A 23815-nucleotide genomic window follows, 5' to 3' on the forward strand; every position below is an offset into this window, starting at 1 on the left:
AGTTTCCTGTGGAAAGGAACATGGAAAATTCAATAGGAGAAACAGTAGCTGTTAGCAAATGTTCAGATTTGGTCAGTGTGATTAATAGTAACAGGAGAACTTCTGCTTCATCATTCTGCCCAGCTGTTGAGTCTTGAGGAATGGCCAGTCTTGAGGAATTGCCTGACACAATTTGCCTCTATTCTGTTGCAGAAGATCTAGGGGCTTGTGCTATCCTTTGGGCACCAGAACTTTCGACTTGTCAGAGAATGCAAACAGCATTTGTTTCTAATTATATAGATTTTATAAAATGCTTGTGTACAAATGAGTAGAAGACATTTTTTTGCAGTAAGTACTTTAAAATCTGATCTTTCTGCTCTTGACCTGCAGAACTGGAAGTGACTGCAGTCTTGGAGGATCTCCTCTTTTAATTCCTTTGGTTCAGTATCTATCCAGAAGGTCCCTGCCACTTCCTGCTCAACTGTACAAGTCCAAGCTAGGTTGTCCAAGGCTGTAGGTAGAGCTGATGCCTCACTACGAGCTCTTACTCTGTTGGGCTGTGGGATGTGGGGCAGAGTTTTTGATACTAGTCTACAGAGGTAGTGTTTCTAATACAGAAGTACATCAACACCCTGTTCTTCTCTCTGTTCTGCAGACCTCTGACGTAAAAGTTCATCTATGTGCATGATGATTCTGCCTCCAGGTACCAGATAAGGATTGTGTGCAGTGTGCTAGGAAACCAAAGTGTAATGTCTCTTTCCCTGCTTTTATAGATTGCCTTTTCTTCCTGATTAAGCACTGAATCTCTTGAAGACATGATTTGTGGTTGTGTGCTTTTCTGGCAATAATCTTGACAGCATAATCTTAAGAATTTCTTGCGAGGATGAGGAAACCTGATCAATTATATGTTTCTTCAAATAAAGAGGCCTATATTATTATTACTTAAAAGAGTAAAATTCTTCCAGTGCTTTTTCAGTTACAGTGATTTTTGACATGTTTTAGAGCAGTTAGTTTCTTCTGACATCCTTGACTTTGTAACTCTGCTTCTCAATAACGTAATCAAGCTGTGCTTCACTCCTTGGTCTTTGTATAAAGTGGTATGGTATATTCCATGTCTTGTTGTATCTTTCCTTTGTAATAAATTGCTTTGAAGACTTACTTGTGAGCTGTGAAATCATCCTTTTCAGTGAAAAATCTCTGTGTCATGAATAGAACTATGTGCATCTTATCAAAAATACTGATTTAATGATATGTAGGTAACTGGCAGTTGCTGAAGTGTCACTGTTAAAGTTTATTATGCCTTTATATTACAAAAATCACAACTTCCAGTTCTTTATTGCAATTCTTTAGTAATCTGCTTTAGTAATCTTTAGGAAAGTGAATGTAAAAATTTAAGATTCTTAAAACAAAAAGTTGAGTTAAAGCCAGTGTACTGCTTTTACAACCAATCCTATGTCTTAGTCTCTAAAAGACAACTGTCTTCCATTTCTTAAGCCTGTTTTTATTCATTATCTCACTATGAATTATGCTAAATTGCTTATATTTCTCTGATAGACTTTCATCATTATGGCAATTCTCCTGGTCCTCAGTGATTTTTTCTCTCTAGCCAGCAAAAAGGAGTTTCCCAGCTTGGCAAGATTTATGCTGATCTAGAATAAAAGATAAAATTTTAGTTCCCGTAAGAAGCAGTGAGTCATTTCTTACTGAAGTGTCTGCAGCCACCTTAGAACAAGTATTAAATCTCCCACAGCTGAGCATTAAATCAGCTGAGGAACCAAGCATCCCGGAGCTGTGCTGTGTTATCTGAACAATATGTTAAGTGTATTTCTGCTTGGATTTGTGATTGTATTCATCAACATCAGGTGTATTCTTAAGTATCAGTCTGTTCCTTTTTTAAGTGACAAAAATTTTTATGAAACTGTTGCATAGTGATGGCCTGAAAAAAAACAAGACACTCATCACACTTTCAATGAAAGCGGTGTCATTGGGAAACAGATTGCACAGGAAGGGCTCAGGTGGAGGGTGTCTTTTAAAAGTGTTAGTTTCCTAGAGCTGGCTGGAGGCTGCACCTACTCAAAGGAGAAATATTTAATTCCCCTTAAAAGGCTTTCAGCAGTTCTGAGACTTAAAAAAAAAAAAAATCTGGCATAGTGATACACTCTCATGGTTTGAAGTGTTTCATGCCTCTTAATTGATAAAAAGTGGTGGTTGTTTCACCAGGAGAAATTTCTTGTCTTGGGCTGTCAGCGCCACAGAGCAGGCACACTGACTTACCCGTGAGTCTGCATAGCTGTATGGTAGGCTGTTTTGTGAGCAAAGCCACAATAATGGGTGTTTTTACAAAAAAATAAAGCTGGTTCTTGCCAACTTTCACCTAAAAATATGTTAAAATTCATCCATGGCTTTTCAAAGGCAGCGTAATCTGTTTGTCCAGAATTTGTGTACAGAATATTTTTTACCATTTATTTGGTTTTTTTCCCTTCCTATCTCAGAAACATGAATAGGCATTGGTCAGTACTTACTAAAAAAGAAGAAAAAAAATCCTGTTTGTGTGGTTGTTGTGTGAGTTTTAGTGTTTCTTTTTTTTTTTTTTTTTAATTTGGTTTTGTTTATTTTTTTAACAGTGCAAACTTGTAAAAGCAACTATTATCTGTAGTTGATACATTTCTCTGTAGGAGCTGTTCCCTTCCCTATCAGCTGAAAATCCCCATCTCAAACTGAGTTGTGTTTCCCAAAATTTGAGGCACTAGAAGTAGGGCATCTCTTGGCATTCTCTTTAAAATGGTTTAAAGGCTGTGTAGCCCTTGATTTATGCATGCTTAGGAATAATAAATTTCAGTTCTGATTTTGCAGTTCTAAGTGAACAAAATAGCCAATGGAGTCTTCATCAGCAGGGCGGCAGCTGAGAAGCTCCATGTAGGCAGACATGCCATGTGTAGGCAGAAAAAATATCCAAACTTGCAACTGGAGACAGGAGAAATGTGAAATGCCTGCGTTGGAGCATGAGATGTTTTCAATGGCTGTATTTTCTCAAACCTAGCTCATTAAGAGTTTGATTGAGGCTAAACCTGTTCTGCATTCCAAGAGGCTCTCATTGATTAAAATTTGAAGAATTTTTAATGATACTTGAGATTCATATGCCTTCCTCTAATTGTATATTTTGGATTAATGTTTTTGTGTGGGTTGGTCTGTTTCCTCCCATGGTAGTAATGTGCTGAGCTAGCCAAGTAAAACTGTTGTGCTGTATAAGGGGGTGGGAAGAGAGGTTCCTGTGTATATTCCCTAGAGTCTTTTGGTCAAAACAGGTATTCTCTTGAAGTTTCTCATTTTTTGTAAATATTGTGTTATTGGAAAAGTAAGAGGAAAAGGCCACATAAGATTGAAATAATTCATAGGGAACCTAATGCATAAGTGATATTTGTAGCCTGCATTTACCTAGTGTTTCAAATTCAACACTGGAGACTGGTAAGGCCATGAACTAGTAATAGTCTATTGGATCTCCCATTTGTGACTGCACTAATATTGGTATAATTCTTACTCCATTTTCTGGTGTTGAAAAGCAGTATTTTCTTTAGTGTTCCAAGCAGAAGAATGCTTTGGCCGGAAGACTTGCACAGTCTGCAAAATCAGGCTATCCTTGTTCTGTCCACCTCCTATTATCTAAATCCTCTGATTAGTTCTTGTTGGACTGTGTATATGGCTAATGCTATTTAGATGTTAAGAGCATACACTGTTTCTATTTTAGTAACTTTTTTTGCATCAGTTTCTACTCATGTCTTCTTTCCTTATCCCCTGATAATATTAGGGCAATCAAACATTTGTTGGTTTGTTCACTTCTCGGTTTGGTATGCATGAGCAGAGAGCATTCATGAGCAGGGATTCCTGAGCAGGTTTAAAAGTCACAGTTGAAATTGTACTTTGCCTCTTAATGTATTGCCACACTGTCATGATTGTGTTTAATTTTGCTTTATGGTATTTTGCAAATTGATTCTAAAGCTCTCATGTTTGTGGCTTCCCCCTGCCCCACAAATCCCCCTTTTGTTCTCCCTGTTTATTTTTTTGTTTGCTTGTTTGTTTGTGTGTGTTTGGTTTGGTTTTGGGTGGGGGTTTTGGTTGGTTGCTTGGTTTAGTTTGGGGTTTTTTACACAGTTTTTTTTACTTTGACTGATACTTATAATCTTGTTGTACTTACTCTTCTAGATCAGCTATGAAGTTGTTGAGTAAGACCAGACTTTATAGAAAACAGTCTGGACTACTGTCCTCAGAGATTTCTCCTCTTTTCTCTCAGATTTGATGTCAAGTGTTAGTTTTGAAATCTTTCATAAGAAGGATCAAGATGTGTCTTGGGCCTTAATCTCAGAGGAAACTTTGCCTCAAGTAAACATTAGTTATTTCCTCTTCTTTCCTCAAAACACTTAGAGTTTCTCTAGGTTTCTTAGCTTTTTGATGGTCAAGAGAAACACAGAGTCTGGGATTTAATTTTTTTTTTTTAAATGATTATGATGCCAAACAACTCTTAAAGCTTTGGATTAAGCTGGTTGGGAAAAATATACTGGAGTTTGCCTGTTTCTCTAATGTTACTCATACAATGGATGGAAGAATTCATATCTTGTTACTTTTTTCAGGGGTTTATTCACTGGTATCACCTGAATCCACCTTGAGATCTTCTGGCTGTTAGTGCATGAGGACACACTTCTCTTGTTTGTGCTTGGCTGTTCCCATGCTTTTTTCAACTATGTTTCAAATTAATTTGTGTTTATTTTCACTTAACTGGTTTTTTGGAGACAATTTTATTATATAGCTCCTTTTGCAAAATTCAGAAGTTTCATTTCACAGGGCATGATGTGTCTTAATTTGTTAATGTACTTTGAATTTGTCTGCAAATTTTAAGAGTAGGACAGCAGCTGTAAATTTTCTTGTTCTTTCCTTTTTAATTCATGGAATACAATGCAGGTCTTCATTTACCTCCATTTAGTGTACAGCCAGATTCCTCTTTGCACCAGATATATTTCTCTAATTTTTTTCCTTTGACCCATTCCAGCATGGGGCTTAAAGATGTCACTCTACTGTTTAAATAAATCCTCTTTTTGATATTGTTACCAAAGTTGTCCTATGTGTGCCATGTATGTTGAATACTAATGTGCAAGGTCTTATGTACTTGTGAATAGTTTTTGAGGAGGAAAAAGAAACAAAGCATGCTGTTTCATGTAGGTGGCATGTAGTTGAGTAGACAGCTCAGAAAAAAATTAAAGAACACCAAGTGGTCTATATGCTTCTTTCTGCTTTTGTGATCCCTCGTGAACAGAACAGGATTATTCATTCTATGCTGAAAAAAAAAAAATTGTTTGGTAACCCACCTTGTAGCACACATAAATTATGGAAAAGCTTTTTATGTTTTGTCTCAGAAACTCTACAGGGATGGCTTTTAGCAAGCCTGAAAGCTCAAAGGTGTTTTAGTTGTTTTATTTGTGTGTTTTTTTTGATGGGGGCGTATTAAGAAAAAAATGTATGCATCTTTTATCCTTACCAGAAGTTAGAAGTGACAGGAAAGTGTCACATCCTTAACTTTTGCACATTTGGGTGGTGCTGCTACTGCCTTTTTTGCTGGTATTTTTGATGATTCTTCAGGCTTTTTTTAGTGTGGTTGTGTGTCCTTAAGTTGTGAAACAAACTGTTTGCAAAGGCTTTCATTCATCTTTTTTTTTGCCTTTGTCTCTTGCTGTTAAATGTGAATGAATGGGTGGATTGAATGAGTTACTCTTGTGCAATAAAACAAGTGGAAAGCAAACTGTCAGAGAGGAAACAACTTGAGCAATAATTCTACACTTGATGGGACTTAGAAGTGTCCAAAAGCCCCCTTGGAGCTTGATTTGACACTGCAGTGAAGTGAGTGATTTTCTTCTGTTCAGAATACCACCTGTGCATGTACTTATAACTGTTTGCTGACTCAGCTTTGGTTTATCATAGCTGTCTGCCATTTAATTTTATGTAGGCTTTTAAATCATACTACTTCACTGAATATCTGAGTACATCTGAGAACTTGATATTTATTACTTCATTCTTTCTTCTAGTGTGAATGTAAGGGAGAATCATAATTTGGTTTTGATTTTATAGGGAGTGGGCAGGAGATTAAGGTCAGAGAGGCTCATTTTCCATTTTGGATGTGAGGTTTGTAGTTTATTTTGGCTGATGGTAGGGAAAGGACTCCTGTTGCCTTACAGCTTCTTCCAGGGAAGTTATGCCTTTGGCTGCATTTATTGAATTTTTATGATTCCTGAACTTTGGGTCAAGCCTTCATCTAAGAGCAGTTCATCTGATATCAGATAAAACAAATTATCTCCTGCAATTTGACCCACTGTAATTGTATTATCATGACCATGAAGTCCTTTGAAATTAAAGCTCTGAATGGCATTGTCGTATCTGGCCTGTCAAAAGTCATCCAGTTCTTTCTTCTTAACTGTATTTCCTCTAAGCCTTCTTGGTTGGTAGCAGAGTTATCAAATATGTTAAAACATGAATACGTCTCTGTCATTTTTCTGGTTTTAGTGCTTGAGCCTGTGTCTTGTGTCTAGTTCATCTGGGACTACAAGCGATGCTGAAAGTTTTTTAAGGCTATTGCTTCTTTTGAGGTTCCAGAATATGGCTACTCTGAAGCACCAAGAAACTTTTGATAGGGGATGGCAAACAATTACAGCCAATGAATACAAATGTATTTCTTCATGGTCAGAAGGCAGAATTTGAGATTCCTGCTGTAGACCATATGTTGTTGCTTCATCCCTGTAATAGAGGAGGATCTATGTGAGCCTCTTGAAATTCAACAAGGTCAGGTGCAAGGCTCTGCACCTGAGGCAAAACAATTCCAAGCACCTCAGGCTGAGCAGAGAATAGGTTGTGAGCAGAGAATAGATTGTGAGCAGCTCTGCTGAGAAGAATTTATGGGTGCTGCTGCATGAAAGGCTGGACATGACCCAGCCATGTGCACTCACAGCCCAGAGAGCCAAATATGTCCTGGGCTGCATCCAAAGGGATGCAGCCAGCAGTGTGGGGGAAGGGAATTGTGCCCTTCTCCTCTGCTCTGGTGAGACCCCACTCACTGCATCCAGCCCTGGGGTCCCCAACACAGGAAGGAAATGGAGCTTTTCGAGTGGGTCCAGAGGAGGCCTTAGCATCTCTTCTGTGAAGACAGGCTGAGAGAGCTGGGCTCACTCAGCCTGGAGAAGAAAATATTTGAAGAGATCTTATAGCACCTTCCAGCACCTGAAATGAGCAGCCAACAAAGCTGGTAAGGGACTTTTGACAGGGGCATGTATTGATAGGACAAAGGGGAATGATCTTAGTCTAAAAGAGGGTAGATTTATATAAGGTGTTAGGAAGAAATTCTTTACTGTGAGGTTAGTGAGACCCTGAAGCAGATTGTCCAGAGTGTTGTGGTGATTCATCCTAGGAAATGTTGGGTGCGGCTTTGAGCAACTTTGTCTGGTAAAAGGTGTCTTGGCTCCTGGCAGGGCAGAAGGACCTAGATGATCTTTATGATCCCTTCCAACCCAACCAATTCTATGATTCTATGATTTCTGTGAGGTAGGATATCACCAGGACTGTTTGCTCTTTAAAACTGCCTCACTTCCCTGAGAAGTTGTTTTCTTCTGTCCTTTTTTATATCATCCTGTCTTTAATGCCTATACTTTGCACAGGCTGATATAAAGTTGAAGGGAAGCAGATGCACATGGAGAAGGAGTGCTTTTGGTTCGATTTGTGGGCTGGCCACTCACTTCTTAGCCAGGTTAAACTAGAGGATTGCTTTATCCTGTGTGAGGAGTGGTGTAGCAGGTTAGGAGATGTTGAGGCTTCCATTGGAGTTCGGATCATTACTGGGGTGGAGGATCTCGAGTATAGTGGTCACTGCTTAATGCGGTTACGGACTGTCAGAGAAGGTGTCTAGTCATGATGCTGGGATTTTTACCCGTGCTGAACATGACTCAGGCTGGCAGCGGCTACATACATCTACATTCATCTCTTTCAGTGGCTAAAAAATGAACAGCAGTCTTAGGTTTTGTCCTTATTACTGAAGTCATATAGATGAAGATGAATCCTGTTTGGTTTTGGATTTTTTTAGAGATGTAACTACCTGTACAACAGTATGGATACTGAGGAGCCTGCAACTTTAGCTCACACTGTGAAATGCATGGAATTTTGTTGTACTGATTTAAAGTTAAGGTATTCATACAGTTAAAATTTAGTTTATATATCCTTCACTGCCCCCCCCCCCCCCCCAACCCTGCACAATTTATAATTTCATTCTGGTGCCTTGTGTGTTTTATTACTTGCATTCAATTATTCCACTGCTGTTCCCAGTTGTTTCCTATCATTAACATTATGACTGTCTGTCTTGTGTTATTGTGCCCCCCCTTCACATTATCTCTTCAAGGTTTGAGGTTCCTTGTGCTTGCTTGATCTCAGACAACATCAGAGCTATGAAACCTGCTGTGTGCAAATTTTACTTTTTTTAATAAATTCCTTGAATTTTATCAACAGCTTCAGGTGATTAACTAGTCCTCTGGATGTGTGTGCGAGTACTAGAAGTCTGTTTGTTCAAAGATACCATAAATTAAAATTAAATTGTAAAAGGAGACCATATCCATAAGTAAAACCAAGAGAGGGGGAAGGGAGCAGAGTAAGGGTTGAGCTTTCAACCTTAATTCTGTATTTCAAGAGTTCTGAATGCTTGGTTTGTTAGCATTAGTGCTGCACTAACTTAAACTATTTTTCCATGAGTGTGTGTGTGTTTAACCAACTAAGCATGAAATCCCTTGCTTCTGTTTGTCCCTATTAAATAGTGGCAACAAAAGAAACAGACAGGAGATGGGTCCAGAACAAAGCAGAAATAATGGAGTATTTCACCCCAAAAAGGAGAATGAAACGAGAAGTACAATGAGTAGGCAAAGACAGACTCAACAGCTGGAGGCAGTGTAATGTGTTGTAGAGAGTACTAATTCAGGGACATTTGCTGCCCAGATCTTCAATCTGTGATCTCTGAGCGGCACATACATCAGAAGTGTTTGGTCATCCCTGCTATAAACACAATATGCTTTTCCCAGAAAAAATCTCCATAGGGCTTTAAATGGACACTATCTAGGATTGTCAGCATTAATACTGATCTGCCTAAATCTCAGAATCATCTTGTTGGGTTGGAAATCTGTGAGGAGGAGTAGGACTGGTTAGCTTCTTCCCTTAACTGTTAAAAAATTATTATACATGCACATGCAGCATTTGTGTGCACTGACAAGTAAAATGAAATGAAAATTCAGTGCTGCTGAATACTGCAAAGATTTCTGCAGACTGCAGCACCTATTACTCCCAGTTTCCTGGATTAATCCATCCTTTTTTTCAAAAACTGAATAAATGCATAAACTTTTTAAAAGTACCTTAATTTTTTACTTTCTGTACTTAAAAATGTTTGTTCATTAAAAAATGAATTCCTGACTCTCCCTGCCTGCCTCTCTTTTCATGCCTATATCCCTCATCCAGTGGCTATAGCTTTAAGTGTGATATTCTCAAAAATTATGAAAGCTGACAATTTGACATGTCATTTCCTTTATACTAAGTAAGGTCTTACCCTGACCAGATGAGAAGGCTCAGAAAAATGTTCCGTTTTTGTTGCTAGCAGTGGGTTTTGAGTACATGACTGTATCCTAAACAACCTTTCAGTGACTGTGCCAACTAGCTCTGCTTGACCCTGTATTTGCAGTAGTCCAATGTTTCTTTTCTGTCTGCTCCATAGCTTCCTCTAAGAGGCACTGTTTGGGTTTAGAGTTTGTTTTGCAATACCTAAAAGGCATTATTTTTATTGCCCATTGAGCAAATCAAGTTTGGGAATCAATGGAGGAGACTTCCAGGTCTATATCTGGCAAGTTAATTTGAGCTTCTTTTATGCCTTTTGGGTTGGGTAAATGGAGTGGAAAGTATGCTGGTTTGGGAAAGAACTGACCACTAGTTGTGAATTAAGCAACTCTCTCAATGTTTTTGATGTATTTGTGTTTTGGAATTCTGGAATGACTTCTTTAATTACTGGTGCACTTTTCTGGCAGTTTTGTGGTTTTCAGAGCACATTGTAATATGTGATGACATCTTAAATAATGTGTAGCTCTAGTCCATGGTTATAAAATATTTCAGGATGCATTTCCTGTCTATAATGAAATACAGAATATAAGATGAAATTTTATTTGCATGGTCTGTAACTTCTGAATTTTCTACACCCCACAGATGCTGTGTAGCTACTAGATGCAGCTGCCACAGTTGTGACAGTAAAGGTTTAGTCTCTATAATGGATACTTAAGTAGCCCTAACTTTGTTAGGGAGCAGGTAACTTTAGGCTGCTGAGAGAACAGGAAGAGAGTGATCAGACTGTTTGTATAGTGATATTTCCAAAGGGAAAGATGTTCATCTGAGCTTGAGTAAGGGGGGTTGCAAAACAAGTTTATAAAGCCTAAATCTATTTTTACAAGCATCCTCTACAATGTACTCTAGAATTTCTCATCTCAGCTGCTGCTAAGTGTTATACACAACAGCTTAGGTTTCAGCAGCTTTTTGAAGCTGGAATATTAAAAAAACTGTTTTCATTACAACTAAACCAAGTTACTGAAGGAAATTAGCCTAGCAGAAGGATAAAGTCATGAACATAGCAAAGATAAGGGAATCATACCAAATAAAATACAAGAGTGGTCTGGGGGGAGCCATGTTCCTGTCTTCTAGGGCTCTGTCTGAAATTTTCATGCCTAACTGTGCTTAGTAGTGAAGGATAAGTGAGATGAGCCTACATATGCTACTTTGGAGATGCAATCTGACCTGGATTTTTGATCATATGTTTCATCCACAGCATATAAAGATTCTCCAGTCTAGGCTGGACTTAGAGAGTTTGCAGTAGAGAGATCCTGAATTTCACAAACCTGCCTGTCACCCTCAGAGCCTCCATATATGTTTTACAAAGAGCAGAAATTATCTCTCACAGAACTATATATTATTAGGTGTTGTCAGTGTCATGCTCAAGTGTCATGTTTGATTGCGTAAGAACCAACACAGTGGCTGGACAGAGAAGCACAGAATTCCATCAGCTCATCTATTCCTTGATGTTTTTCAATGTTGCAAAGATGCCATGATGACACGGACAAATGGAATCCTTTTAAAGACTGGCTAAGGGGGTCTGACACACAGCCTCAGGAGCTCTGGCAAGCTCTGAAGGATTTTATGTGGCCTTCAGCTTGATATCCATTAAGTGGAAACTTTAAATAAAGGAGTTTATCTTTTTCAATGAACTCAGATGGCCTTTCTCACTTAAGTTCCACAGTAGAATGTTTGCTGTGGCTTTGTAGAACTTGTGAGATGAGTATAAACTAGTAAATGGATAGAACATCAGTAAATAAAGCTAGTAGGCAAGTTTATTCCTTTGAGGTATGGACACATACAAGAGCAAACCTTCTTAAAGAAAATAATTTTTGAATCAAATCTTCATAGAGGCAAAGCTATTATTTTTAAAATCTGCTGCTTTTATTCAGCTTAAATATTATTGTGCATATTCTTGCTTCTTCTAAAGTGTTGCCTTTCACTCTTTTAAAAGATGCTGAAGTAGTTTTGTAGCTTTCACTGAATTTATCTTTTGCTTCTTCAAAGCAATGAAAACTGTTTTAGCAGCATGTGTAATAGCTTATCATCTATAGTGAAAGAATACAATTAAAGTTCTGTGTTGAGTGAGCTGTCCTTTTATAATCACATTCTCTCAGGACGACTTGCTCACAGGGTCAGACCCCACTGTTTGCATTAGAGCCTTACTGACATCAGTTCAGTTTCTCTGCTCCTCCAGTAGCCCTCTGTGAGAAAACCTGGGCAGTTGTCAAGAAAATCTAGGTTAAGGTTGTAAGGACTGGATTTCTTTTCCCGCAGTTGGTGCAGTGCAGACTTGTGGTTAAGATGGAAATAAAGAGCTGGGGCTATGTAAAAACAGAATGTGTGACAAAGGGCTGATTGCACAGACTTGCTTTCCCTTCCCTATTAAAGCAGATGTCTTCCTTTGATATAAAGGTGGCAGATACTGGGGAAGAAGTTATTTATGTCTATGTATATTGGGGTGGTGGAAGTCTGCCTTGGAAATTAGTGGGTAATTATGCTCTGTACATAAAATATAAATTTCCTAGCTTTCCTGGAATTGTATGCTTTTAGATTTTTACATTAAAAGTTTCTAAATTGCATATAAACAAAGAACTGAAGAACTTAATGAAGGCCTAAGGAACCCTTTGGAAAACTTGGCCTACTTTGGGAAAAGTGTTTTAAGAGAAGCGAGCAGAAATCTGAAGTAGGCTTTGTGTAAGAGATTTTTATTTGTTTACATTGTGATTAATTTATACTTCTCCAGGGAAAGTGAGATATCTATCTGGTTTTTACTAGATCAATGTCCAGAAAGATTTATTTGTTTATTTATTTATTTATTTACAAGCTGTTGTTCTGAGCTGAAATGCATGACAAAGCAAGCCCAGAAAGAATATTAGTGGAGCAAAGGTCTCTGATTCTTTTCTGTGATGACAGGTAGAGCCTGGTCAGTAGCTGCTCAGGATTGGCTCTGATATTCACACCAGGTATTGCATGAAATTAGCACAGGAAGGAAACTCATGCATAATCAGCTGTAGAGCAATATAGGACACAAGCCCATCTTGTGGTGTGAGCAGTTTGTGCTACTTGGGAAATGGACACATAGCTTTTTGATGTTTAGGTGAAAAGTTAACATGTATGCTTGTTTTTTTAAAGAGTTTGAGATTTTAGTTTAGGTGGTCTTAGTCTATTAATTGTTGACTTTGTCAAAATAATAAGTTGGAATAATACTTTTCTTCTCTCCAATGCCTTCAAGTTTATAAACTTCCTTCTTAGAAGGTTAAAGAAATAAACATTTGCCAATAAAGAAAACTAACCTCTTCCTTTTGTATTTGTTTTGCCTTATCCTGGCAGTGTTTTAGAGCACTTTGCTGCAAGGGACCGCCACCACCACGACCTGAGTATGACTTGGTTTGCATAGGCCTCTCTGGTTCTGGCAAGACTAGTCTTCTGTCTCAGCTCTGCAGTGAAAGCCCGGAGAATATCGTGTCTACCACAGGTAGGATGCTCCCTTTATTCCATGGTGTGCTGGAATTTTGCCCAAAGATGACTACTGAAACACATAGCAAAGGCAGTAGAGAACTTCAGCCTACTTATCTTGCTGTTGAAAGTACCTAATGGATCACTTTGCAGCTACCACTGCTGCAATACTTTCTTTCAGTATTTCAGTATGTTCATATATTGGGGAATATCCATGAGAACATACAATTTGAAATATGTTAAAAGTCGAAAATGTGTGCTCTAATGAAGCAGAACCATAACATGCAGTAGTACTGTACTGTAGACACACATTGAAATATTTCTTTCTTCTCGTTTTACTTTTGATTTTTAAACAGTCTCACTGTATATTGGAGAGAAAGGAAGAGAATATGCTGTAAAATAGGATAAGACAGTGATGCTATGAGACTATGTTTGGGATTTATTTCTGTACGTATTTTGTCCATGCTGCCTTGTGGTATATGCTAGTGACCAAAAAAAAAAAAAAAAGTAGTGGAAATACGATTTTTTTGTGATAATCACAGCTTTTTACATGAGCAACAGGCTTGTTTATGTACTAAGGGCAGATTGTGATCAAAAAATTAATTTACAGAAAGTTTCAGTGGTACTGAGGAGACACGTAAAAACTTACAGTACAACCACAGATAAGAGATATCTTAAGTGAAAAAAAATTTGAATAGGCATCTTGATAATGGTGAACCAGAATGCCTAATACTGAAAAGCATGTTTTGATTGAAAAAACCCAAAACAATAAACAAAAAACAAACCAAGAACAAAACAGCACCAGAAAAACCAGAAACAGACATGTGAAGTAAGAAGCTGGAAAGTTCAGAAAGAGGGCAGATTAGGTCATGGAGGTTGAAGAAATCAGGTTCAGTGGCTGCAGCAATTATTAAGGTTGGTTTGCTGATGGAAGTGATAGTGTTCTGCAAGTACCTTGTGTTTACAGTAACTTGGCTTCGTACTGTAGCTGTGGTTCATGGGCTTGAATTTCATGATTCTGCCTTAGCAGCCCGAACTGTTTTTCAGTGTATGTTTTCTTAATTTACAAGAATATAAGATTATTTAATACAAATGTAAGTAAAATGTAAAACAGGTACAAGAAAATAGTGTTTTTATTAACATGAATAGCTTCTGCGTAGTGATGTTACTGGCAATGTTAGAGAGATCCAACAGCTGTGAAAAGGTGACTAACTCAAAAAGTTAGAAGAAAATTGTAGAGCAATGAGCCTTTTAAATTTTTTTGATCCTTCTCTTGAGCTTTATCTCCAGGATTAAAACAGATTATACTTAATTAGTTGTGACCCTGAAATAAATAGAAACAGCGTGTAAATAGAAGTATAACTCTATCAGAGAAAGTAATGAAAATACTGCTGATTAAAAATTAAATTGATTTTGTTTTTCTAGAGAGGTGCAGTAAAATACTGCTATGTGATTAGGTAACTTGAGGAATGAAAACCAGCTCTGGAGAATACTAGGCAGGCAAACCAAAATGATGAACATCTAGGGTATTCACCTTATAATAGATCTTCTTAAATGTGGCATATCAGACAATATTGTGGAGAATCCAGGAATACAATGTGACAACTTCTCCACTCAGGCTTCAAGCTATAATGTATATTTTTGCTTTTTTCATCAATGCCACTCAGGTCCATTACATTTTTTCCCCTTTTTCTAGGAAGAGTTTAGGATTTCTCTAAAGATAAGATCCCCAAAATGTTTCATAGTTATTCCCTTCAAATTTTCTTGTACTTTGCTCTATAGTATCTAGCATTGATCATAGTAGGAGTATTGTAACATCTTATTGGTCTAACCAGGGAGAAAAAACATCTTGTTTCTCTTAAATGATAGCTAATAAAAGTGAAGTGAAACACATTTTCTCAAAACCTCTTTACTCATTTCACAGGTATGTAATCATGTTGAAACGACTTGTGCTAGATGGAAAAAAATCTAATGTCTGTCTGGATATTTTTTGCTGAAGGAGCATACATAATTTTTCCTTTATAAAGTATTATGTACGCTGATATGTATGTGTGCACTGAACATGCAAAATTTAGTGTATAAAACACTGGTATGGCTAGAGCCTTTCACATTCCCTTTCTTTTGTCTGTTTGAATTTTCAGTTAAGGGCAATGGTCACGTTTTGGTGGTGGTTTTTTTGTTTGGTTGGATTTTTTATTTTTATTTCAGTTTTAAGCAAAAATTAGGCTATTAGAGGACTTATAGATATTTCCAGTGTGCTTATGACCATTTTAATACATCCAACTATGGTCTGTAGAAGGATCTTCCAGTTAATAACATTTATAGAAAGAATTAATAATCCATTTGCAACCAAAACCTATGAAGTTTAAATGGAAGTATACAATGATTTTTATTGCACATTGTTTTTAAGGTCTCCTAAAATTTGCCGAATGATCACCTCATATTAGTGGTAGTCTGGATTGTCCACTTTAGCTCTAGATGCAGTAAAAGATGATTGTATAGAAGTATATTCTGGTAGAAGGCCTGGATGGAAATTTTGTGCTAAATTTTGTGTGCCAGGTACTTATAATTTAAAATTGCATTGCTTATCCTGATTTATTCTTGTTCCACTCTATGGCACTTCTCCAACCTCTTACCCCCTTCTCACCCCCTTTTAACTGACTTTTTAAATCCATTGAAACAGAATTTCTCAGGCAAAATCCTGGTTCTTGAAGGAAAAAGTTGTCTTTTTCTGAATATATGCAATTGTTTGTAAATGGCCCCTTTAGCAAATAGCTTACTAATGTTCTGCATTTCTCTTCCTAGGTTTTAGTATAAAAGCCGTGCCATTCCAGAATGCAATTTTGAATGTGAAAGAACTTGGAGGTATGGCATTTATTCCTTTGTTTATAAAACATGCATGTCTAAATCTCATCATAACAGTCAGTTTTTTAAATTGTTAGTTATTTTAAATTTTAAAATGGTAGATCAGTACAGCTGTAGTTAAAAATGTCAGCAGATGAAGTTGAGAAAAGCTGTACAAATTCTGACCTCAAAGAACAAAGGGTAAGAAGCAGGAGGAGTGGAAGGCATGTGGTGTATCTCTTTAATGTAATTTCTTGGATTGCAGTGGTTAAGTTACACAGAAATACAAACTGGACTGTAATTTTAGTATGGCTCATGTGGCAGCTCAAGGAAGTGTATGTTCCTTGTGTTTATTGTATGTATAAACTTTCACTTATGAGAACTGGCTCAGGTAACTATGTTAACATTTGTCAAAACCACTATATTTACTGCACCACTGAAAGTGTTGCAAAAGCAGCCAATTTATAATGAGTTATATTCTTTGAGAACTGTTCTCTTGTTAGATTTATTGGATTTTGGAGCAATGGTTGTTTTATGGTTGTAGGATTTTTTTAAACTTTTCTATATACAGGCAACCTATTTGTCTCCCAATTCTGACTCTGAGTCTCAAGTGAGGTTGTTTGTTAGAAGCAAAAAAACAGTCTCCTGTGGAGGGTTCTCATGGAGTCTAATCTTCTTCTAATTTAAAACCCACTTAGGTCTTCCTCATATTCTAGAATTTCTGTATATCTTCTTTATTGTTTGTGTAAATATAGTAGACTTAATATTGAGGATATTTATTAGATTTTTCAGCGAGATTGTAACCTCTCTTAAATTATCTGGGGTAGGGTTTGACTTGGTTCTTGAGGAAAGTTTCAGGAGATCTAGTTGCATAGCACTTGTCTTACCTGAACTTGTTCCATGGAGGCTTTGAGATAAACACATGTGGAAGGCATAGCATTTCCTCTTTACTACCACTGGTCCATGGATTTAAACATACATGTTCCTGTTTGAGCATGTATTCCATGAAAAAAAACACCAAAAACAACATCCTTAAATCTTCTTTCATAAAGGGACCACTTCTCGGGAATAGTCTAGATACTGCTTGAGTATATTATGTGCACTTAGTCATAATGTCATTTTTTTGGATTTTTTTTAAAATAGGGTGAATCATTTGCAGTCTAGTTTTTATGTTCTGCTACCTAAGCTATATGAAATATGTAATTCATGTAGGTAAATGCAATTTTTAATCAAGAATTGAATCTGTGATTCGATAGCAGATAGCAGATCCTTGTTAAAGTCTCTTAACATTTTCTGATCATATGGGTATGTGTGTTTTGAGAAATCTTATCTTAGTGGAGAGTTTTGGCTCATGATGAGGAGTAATCCAGAATACTTGATTTGTTGTTTTCATCCGTTTATCTCTTCTCAAAGACAGAAGGATTGTCAGAATTTTTTACTGCACCTTTTACTTCCTTTTTCCTTTGACCTGTGAGTGTTTGCAAGTCTGTATTTAAAAATTATGTAATTTGATTTCTGCAATGTAAGGTAATCTGATAATCTGTAATGTAATCTGCTAGTCTGTAATATATGAAATATTGCAGAAAAATACTAGTTCCATTACCTTTTCATTATCTGGTAAGAGAGCAAAAGCAAACTTCCAAAAGTTTGTTTAGTTCTGAAAGTCGGTGGTCACTAGTGGTGTTCCCCAGGACTCATTATGTCCCCAGTTTTGTTTAATATCTTAATTGATGGTCTGGACAAGGGGATCAAGTGCATTCTTGGTTTGGAGATGACGCCCAGTTGGGTGGGCGTGTTGCTCTGCCAGAGGGCAGGAAGGCTCTGCAGAGGGATCTGGACAGGCTGCATCCATGGGCTGAGGCCAATGGAGTGAGGCTCAACAAGGCCAAGTGCCAGGTCCTGCCCTTGGGTGACAACAGCCCCAGGCAGTGCCACAGGCTGGGGCAGAGTGGCTGGAAAGGAGCTGGGGGTGCTGGTGACAGTGGCTAAACATGAGCCAGGGTGTGCCCAGGTGGCCAAGAAGGCCAATGGCATCCTGGCCTGGATCAGCCATGGTGTGGCCAGCAGGGCCAGGGCAGGGATTGTCCCCCTGTGCTGGGCACTGCAGAGGGCACACCTCGAGTGCTGTGTCCAGCTCTGGGCCCTCCCTGCAAGAAAGGCACTGAGGAGCTGGAGAGAGTCCAGAGAAGGGCAATGGAGCTGGGGCAGGGTCTGGAGCACCAGTCCTGTGAGGAGCAGCTGAGGAAACTTCTCAGCTGGAGTATTTATCCTGGAGAAAAGGTGATTTTCTCACTCTCTACAACTGCCTGAAAGGAGATTGTGGCCAGGTAGGGGTCGCTCTCTTCTTCCTGTCAACCAGCGACAGAATGAGAGGAAATGGCCTCAAGCTGCACCAGCAGAGCTTCAGACTGGATATCAGGAAGAATTCCTTAATGAAAACAGTTGTTAAACATTGGAATGACCGCCGAGGGAGTCACCATCCCTGGAGGTGTTCAAGAAACAACTGGACATGGCTCTTAGTGCCGTGATATAGTTTACAAGGTGGTGATAGGTCAAAGGTTGTACTCTATGATCTTAGAGGTCTTTTCCAACTTAAATCATTCTGTGATTCTGTAGTCAGCATTTAACCTTTTAGCTGAGAAATGTGTTCCTGTTTGATGAGGGTAAAACCTGAGCTTTCTGGAGTAGGCATGGTTTCTCTCTTGCTCCTATATGAAAATAAACCAAAACATTTTTCGTTTGTCACCCTAAGACATCACTGTTAAATTTTGGTTCGGAATTTCTACTTCTGATGCTGAAGAGAAACCCATGTTTTGCCTGATTGCTGGGGATTTTTTGTCTTATTCCTGGATTTTTGGCTTCAGTTGTTATGCTATTGTTATATAATTTCTCTTTACTGTAGTGTGGAGGTCTTGTCCAGACATTTGATCTTGGAAACCTGGAGGAAGGCATCTTTCCTTAACAACCCCTGCCTGTTGTTACATGTTATTTACAAAGTGACATTATATATAGTTTTATTTTTTTGTTGCTTTGTCTTTTTAGATTTAGGTAACAGAATCTTCATATGTCATCATACAGTAACATATTAACAGCCAGTATTTAAAACACAGCAGAAGTTATACTGCTTAAGGTTCTTCTATTCAGCAGCCAAACATTTATATGAAACAGATGCTGACTGTGTAGTATCCTTTCTGTTTTGTTGAAACAGTATTCTTCCTTGAGGTTAAAGATGGTGGTAGTTTTTACTGTGCTGGTTGTCTCCAAACCTGATAATGAAGCCAGGTTTTATTTCTTCATTTCTACAGGGACTGTAAATTTTCAGGCAAAACATACAGAACATAGTCTCCTTTCTTTAATCTATTCAAGGACTGATTGTCTCTTCCTCCTTTAAGATTTAGGGACAGGGAACAAAATTTGGTTGTGCTCTCTTTGCATAAGTTTTTCTTTGAAGCACATGATTCTAGAATATTAAAAATTCAACACAATTTCTGTTTTTCTTTCTTAAGACAGGAATTTGTAGTCCTAACAGAAAATAAAGGGTTTATCCAATTTGATAAATAGTAAATGTTTTGTTTAAAAACCTAGAATTAGATCCTGAAAAAGTAAGAATATATGGAGAGCTTTCTAATGTAACATTAGGCTTTCTTGAATTACTTGAAAAGAAAGTCTTGCTTTATTTGCTGACCAAGGTGAACTGCCTGTTCTCTAAGTTTCTGTTTTGCTATACCAATAATCCCTTCCTTGACCCCAAGGAGCTAAAAAAATTACCATTTTTTGCCCCCAAAAATTTTAGTCTAAAAGATAATGTGTATAATTTAAATTATTGTGGATATGTGCCGTGCCCTAGTCCACATTCTTTCAGAATGTCCTATTGCCAGAACAATTGGAAATATCTGTCTTTATTATGTGACTCAGCTAAATAATGGTATGGAAAGAAACTACAGTTTTGATGATTTCCTCTTACAGTGCAGTAATTTGTTGTGGGAACTAAGGGTGACATTGTGTGTGATGAACATAGAGAGGAGTGGGAGAAGACTGTAAAAATAAGGCAGATGATAATGTTTGTTGTTCAGGAGATTCTAACAGTGTTTTGCTGAAAGAAGTTTGAGATGCTGAATGCTGAGGTTGGTCCTCAAGATAGATAGTGGAGGTGTAAAGGTAATAGGAAGCTTTTTCTTTGGTTCTAACAAATTCTAACCTCAAGACATGGTGTCCGAAAGCACCATTTATTCCGTGTTTTTTAATGTAATTTGCACTTGTAATGCTTTCAAAATGCAGAATATAAAGTTGTGGCTTAGATATTTGTTCCAGTTTATATCAAGATTTAAGGTCCATCCTGGTAGTCAGCTAATAATTTCCAGTTGTCTTTTTAGAATAAGTTATTTAATAATTTAGTTTGGTATCTTGTAAATGGAGGCTTAGAAACTACAAGTGAGATGCCAAATAATGAGCCATGTCAAATTTAAGAGAGTGGTTCTGGTTGTGAGCAGCTCTTCTTCTTACAGAGTTTAAAAATGCTAACAACATGCTATAGGATTTAATAATGTTCCCTCTTTTATTGATTTAAATATATTGTCTTTTTTTGTGTTAGGTTTTATGATACACCCTAAAGCCATTTTCTCAAATGCAGAGAGTACATGTTGTGTAGTCATACTGGAAAACTCATTTAAGACAAAAATCTGTTAAGTGCTTAGCAAGAGTGGAGTGGTTAATATCAGGAATGCTCTTGTCTCCAGTTGGTTGAACATGCCCAGGAAAAGAGATGAGAACTTGCCTTCCCGCTGCTGTTACTTCTTAAGCTTGATTACCAAAGTCATAAATTCACATTCTTAGGCCAGCTAAATTAATTGTCTAGGTGACAGCTTGAGAACAAATAGCTTTAAATAGGTTTGGTTAAACAGAGCATGTGTATTTTGCCTTAATTTAGAAGTAAAGAGCAACAGAAAAGCTAGTAGGAGGAGAAGCCACACTGTTGTGCAGTCCAAGTTGAATGGAAAATATGAAATTCTGGAGAAGACAGCAACAGTTGTCAGGTAGTACCTGCCTGCTGAAAAAAATGATGGACATGGGAGAAAATAATGTTGCTCTATTAATTAGAGTTTAAAATTCAAATATTATTGGGAAATTTCTCTCCCTTTGCTCTATGGAAGTAGAGTACAGAACACCCTTCTAGCAACATAGAGCAGCTAACATTTCATCAAGTTAGTCATCAGAAAACTGATCCCACAAGGAAATGCCAGCCTAAGTCATCTACAGAGGGATGAACTAACACAAAGCAATAAAATCTCCATACTGTACTTGACTAAAAGGCACTTGACACCTCTACAAAATCTGGTTGTGGAGTACATGCAATGCCATCTGCGACATAGCTGCATCTAACAGTTTACAGAATGTCTGAGCAGAAGAAATTTTTAGATGACCCTGTTGAGCTGTCCATGCTGTGAGTCACATGGATACATTCCACTTCCAAAAGCATTAAAGTTAGATCTGTTTGCTATCAGTCATGCTCAGCCTGCTGTTCAAATGGTGCCTAAACCCAGGCTCTGTCACATAGATTCCTCATTTCATAGGTAAGAAAGATCATTTACACCTGCTTATGGACCTCTTTAATGGGAGTCTGAGAAAGCTCTTATTCAGCATAGTGATCTTACCACCATTCTTCTGAAATACTGTGCTTTTGGTACAGTTAAGTTTTTTACAGTGTGGAAAGATAACCACCAGTTCATCTCATTGCAAGTAGGAACCAAGCAAGCAATGCCTATCAAAGCTGTGTAAATAGGATAAGCAAAATACAGAATTTCCTAGTTAAGCTTTTTGTGGGTGTGAACTGGTTGGTTTTGTTTGTGAGATATTTTGTGGAGAGAAAAGCAGAACATTTGGTTTGCTTAAAAGTCTCTGCCTCCTGTTGGGCTTGCAGTATCATTTTCTTCAGGCAGAATCAAAGGATAGAGTGTACCAGCTTCGTTAAGCATCAGAAACTCTACAAATATTTTAGGAACATCCCCCAAAGTTTTACCTTTGATTCTGGGCAGCTAAAGCTTTGAACTTCTCTGGGCCAATTCGCAAAAAGGCTAAACAGAAATACAGAGCTGTGATAGACTTGCCACTTCTTTTGTATGACTACTAGTTTGAAGTGCCATAGAGATGGACATATTTTGAATTTTATTTGAGGTTAGCTGCGCTGTTATCAAAGCTGTGACTGCAGCTCAGGGGAGGGTACATTTGAACCTGGCTGGGTGCTGGCCGCAGTCTTACTGTGGAGTTGTGCCTCTGCTTCTGAGACCCTGGCTGTCTCAGAGTTCTCTAGCTGATGCGGGAGAAGGACACAGATGCAGGTTATCTTGATGCCAGCGAGTCTTTGCTAGTCCTAGAGGGGATATTGTGTGTTTGTGAATTTAAAAAACAAATAACCCCAAACTCATGAAAAAACAGAAAAATAAGAGGTGAAGAATGGCTGTCTGTGCCACCTGCTGCAAACTATTAAATCTTTAGATATTTGGCTTAAATAGATGTTAAAGCATATTGCAGGGCACACATATCCTTCTCTTTCTTTTAAATGAATTTATAATTTTTTAAATTAACTTTATAATGAATTTTATGTTCTGACTAGAACAGGAGATACTTGTTTCAAATTGCAAGGGGTTTTTTTAACATGGTAGTACAATACACACAACCAAGTAGATCAAACTGACTTTCTGCAGGCAGGTATAAGTATAATGTTTTTAAAACTTTCAAGTGCTTGAAACCCGAATATTGTTCCAACAGATTTGAATATCAGAGTAAGGTGGAGATTCAAATTTGGAAACAGTATATAAGTTAGCTAATAAGGAAAATACTGAAGGCTTGACTTCCAGATTATTCTCACTGGGAAAGCTTGGAAGGCAGACAAAAGATGACAGAGATGGTTTCCATAAACTTTGGTTTGATAAGAAAAATAAAATGAGGTGCCATAAACTTATATGCATTTCTGATTTTGTATGTTTTGAATACAAAGGCAGACAATTTTTTCCTCAACATTTTCTATCTTTTTTTTTTTTCCTATTATGCTGTTTTTTCATACTATATTTGAATTGCTGCAGTGAATATAGCTGACTTGGCTATCTCAAAATATTCCTCTTTCTGGGGAAAAAGTGCCAATTTCCTGCTGCCATGTTTTGTGCATTGCAGGAGTACACTGCCTGAAAGCCTAGAGAAGGTAGGCTGTGATCACTTGGTCTTAGACCCTAGGAAGCAGAAGTCCTGGGACTTTTGAAAATGGGAGAAGGTTTTGGTTTAACATCTGTGTTGTTGCAGTAGCCATACAAAGTAGCCATGCAATGATGACTGACATTACACCAGTGAAAACTTTTGTGTCTCTGTGTGGGTGCATGGGACAAATTCCATGCAGATTCGTAGCAGGTATCTTAAACAGGATTTATAAATTTGTGTGTTGTAAAAAGGAGCCAGCACATTAAAGCTGAAACCCCAACAAACAACCAACAAAAAAACTCCCCTACTGTATACAGGATTTATGCAAGGGTGGAATACTGGGAAACCTGCCCAAGATAGATAAGGAGCAACCACAACTCTTGAGCATGTTAAGATTTCTAAGGTTTCGGGCATGTTCTTGGCTACTCAGGAAAATACATCAGTTTTACTTGTGAGGATATGATATGTGCATAAAGCCCACATAGATTTAGAAACATTTATTTTCCAAAGGTTTTCTTGGGGTGAGAGACTAGGGTATATTTACAAATTTTGCAAGAATGGATAAGAGATTTGTTTTCCCTTCTTTCTTACTACCCCACCCATGGACAGTGTTGCTCACAAAAGATTTTGTGGCAGAGTCCTTGGCAATTTTTCACCTTTATTAGAAATGTTCTGTTTAATATCAGTA

General features: G+C 37.7%; 1 protein-coding gene across 7 annotated transcripts in view; it reads left to right on the forward strand.

The window, feature by feature from the left end:
- ARL15 (ADP ribosylation factor like GTPase 15) overlaps positions 1–23815 on the forward strand; it is a 225823-nt gene that overhangs the window by 66987 nt on the left and 135021 nt on the right. For all 7 annotated transcript variants that reach the window (XM_059873225.1, XM_059873221.1, XM_059873227.1 and 4 more), the window contains 2 exons: positions 12970–13114; positions 15901–15960. In XM_059873225.1, coding sequence (XP_059729208.1) covers positions 12970–13114; positions 15901–15960 — 205 coding nt within the window. The remainder of the gene's footprint in view (positions 1–12969; positions 13115–15900; positions 15961–23815) is intronic.

This window comes from Haemorhous mexicanus, chromosome Z, assembly GCF_027477595.1.
Source record: "Haemorhous mexicanus isolate bHaeMex1 chromosome Z, bHaeMex1.pri, whole genome shotgun sequence".
NCBI lineage: Eukaryota > Metazoa > Chordata > Aves > Passeriformes > Fringillidae > Haemorhous > Haemorhous mexicanus.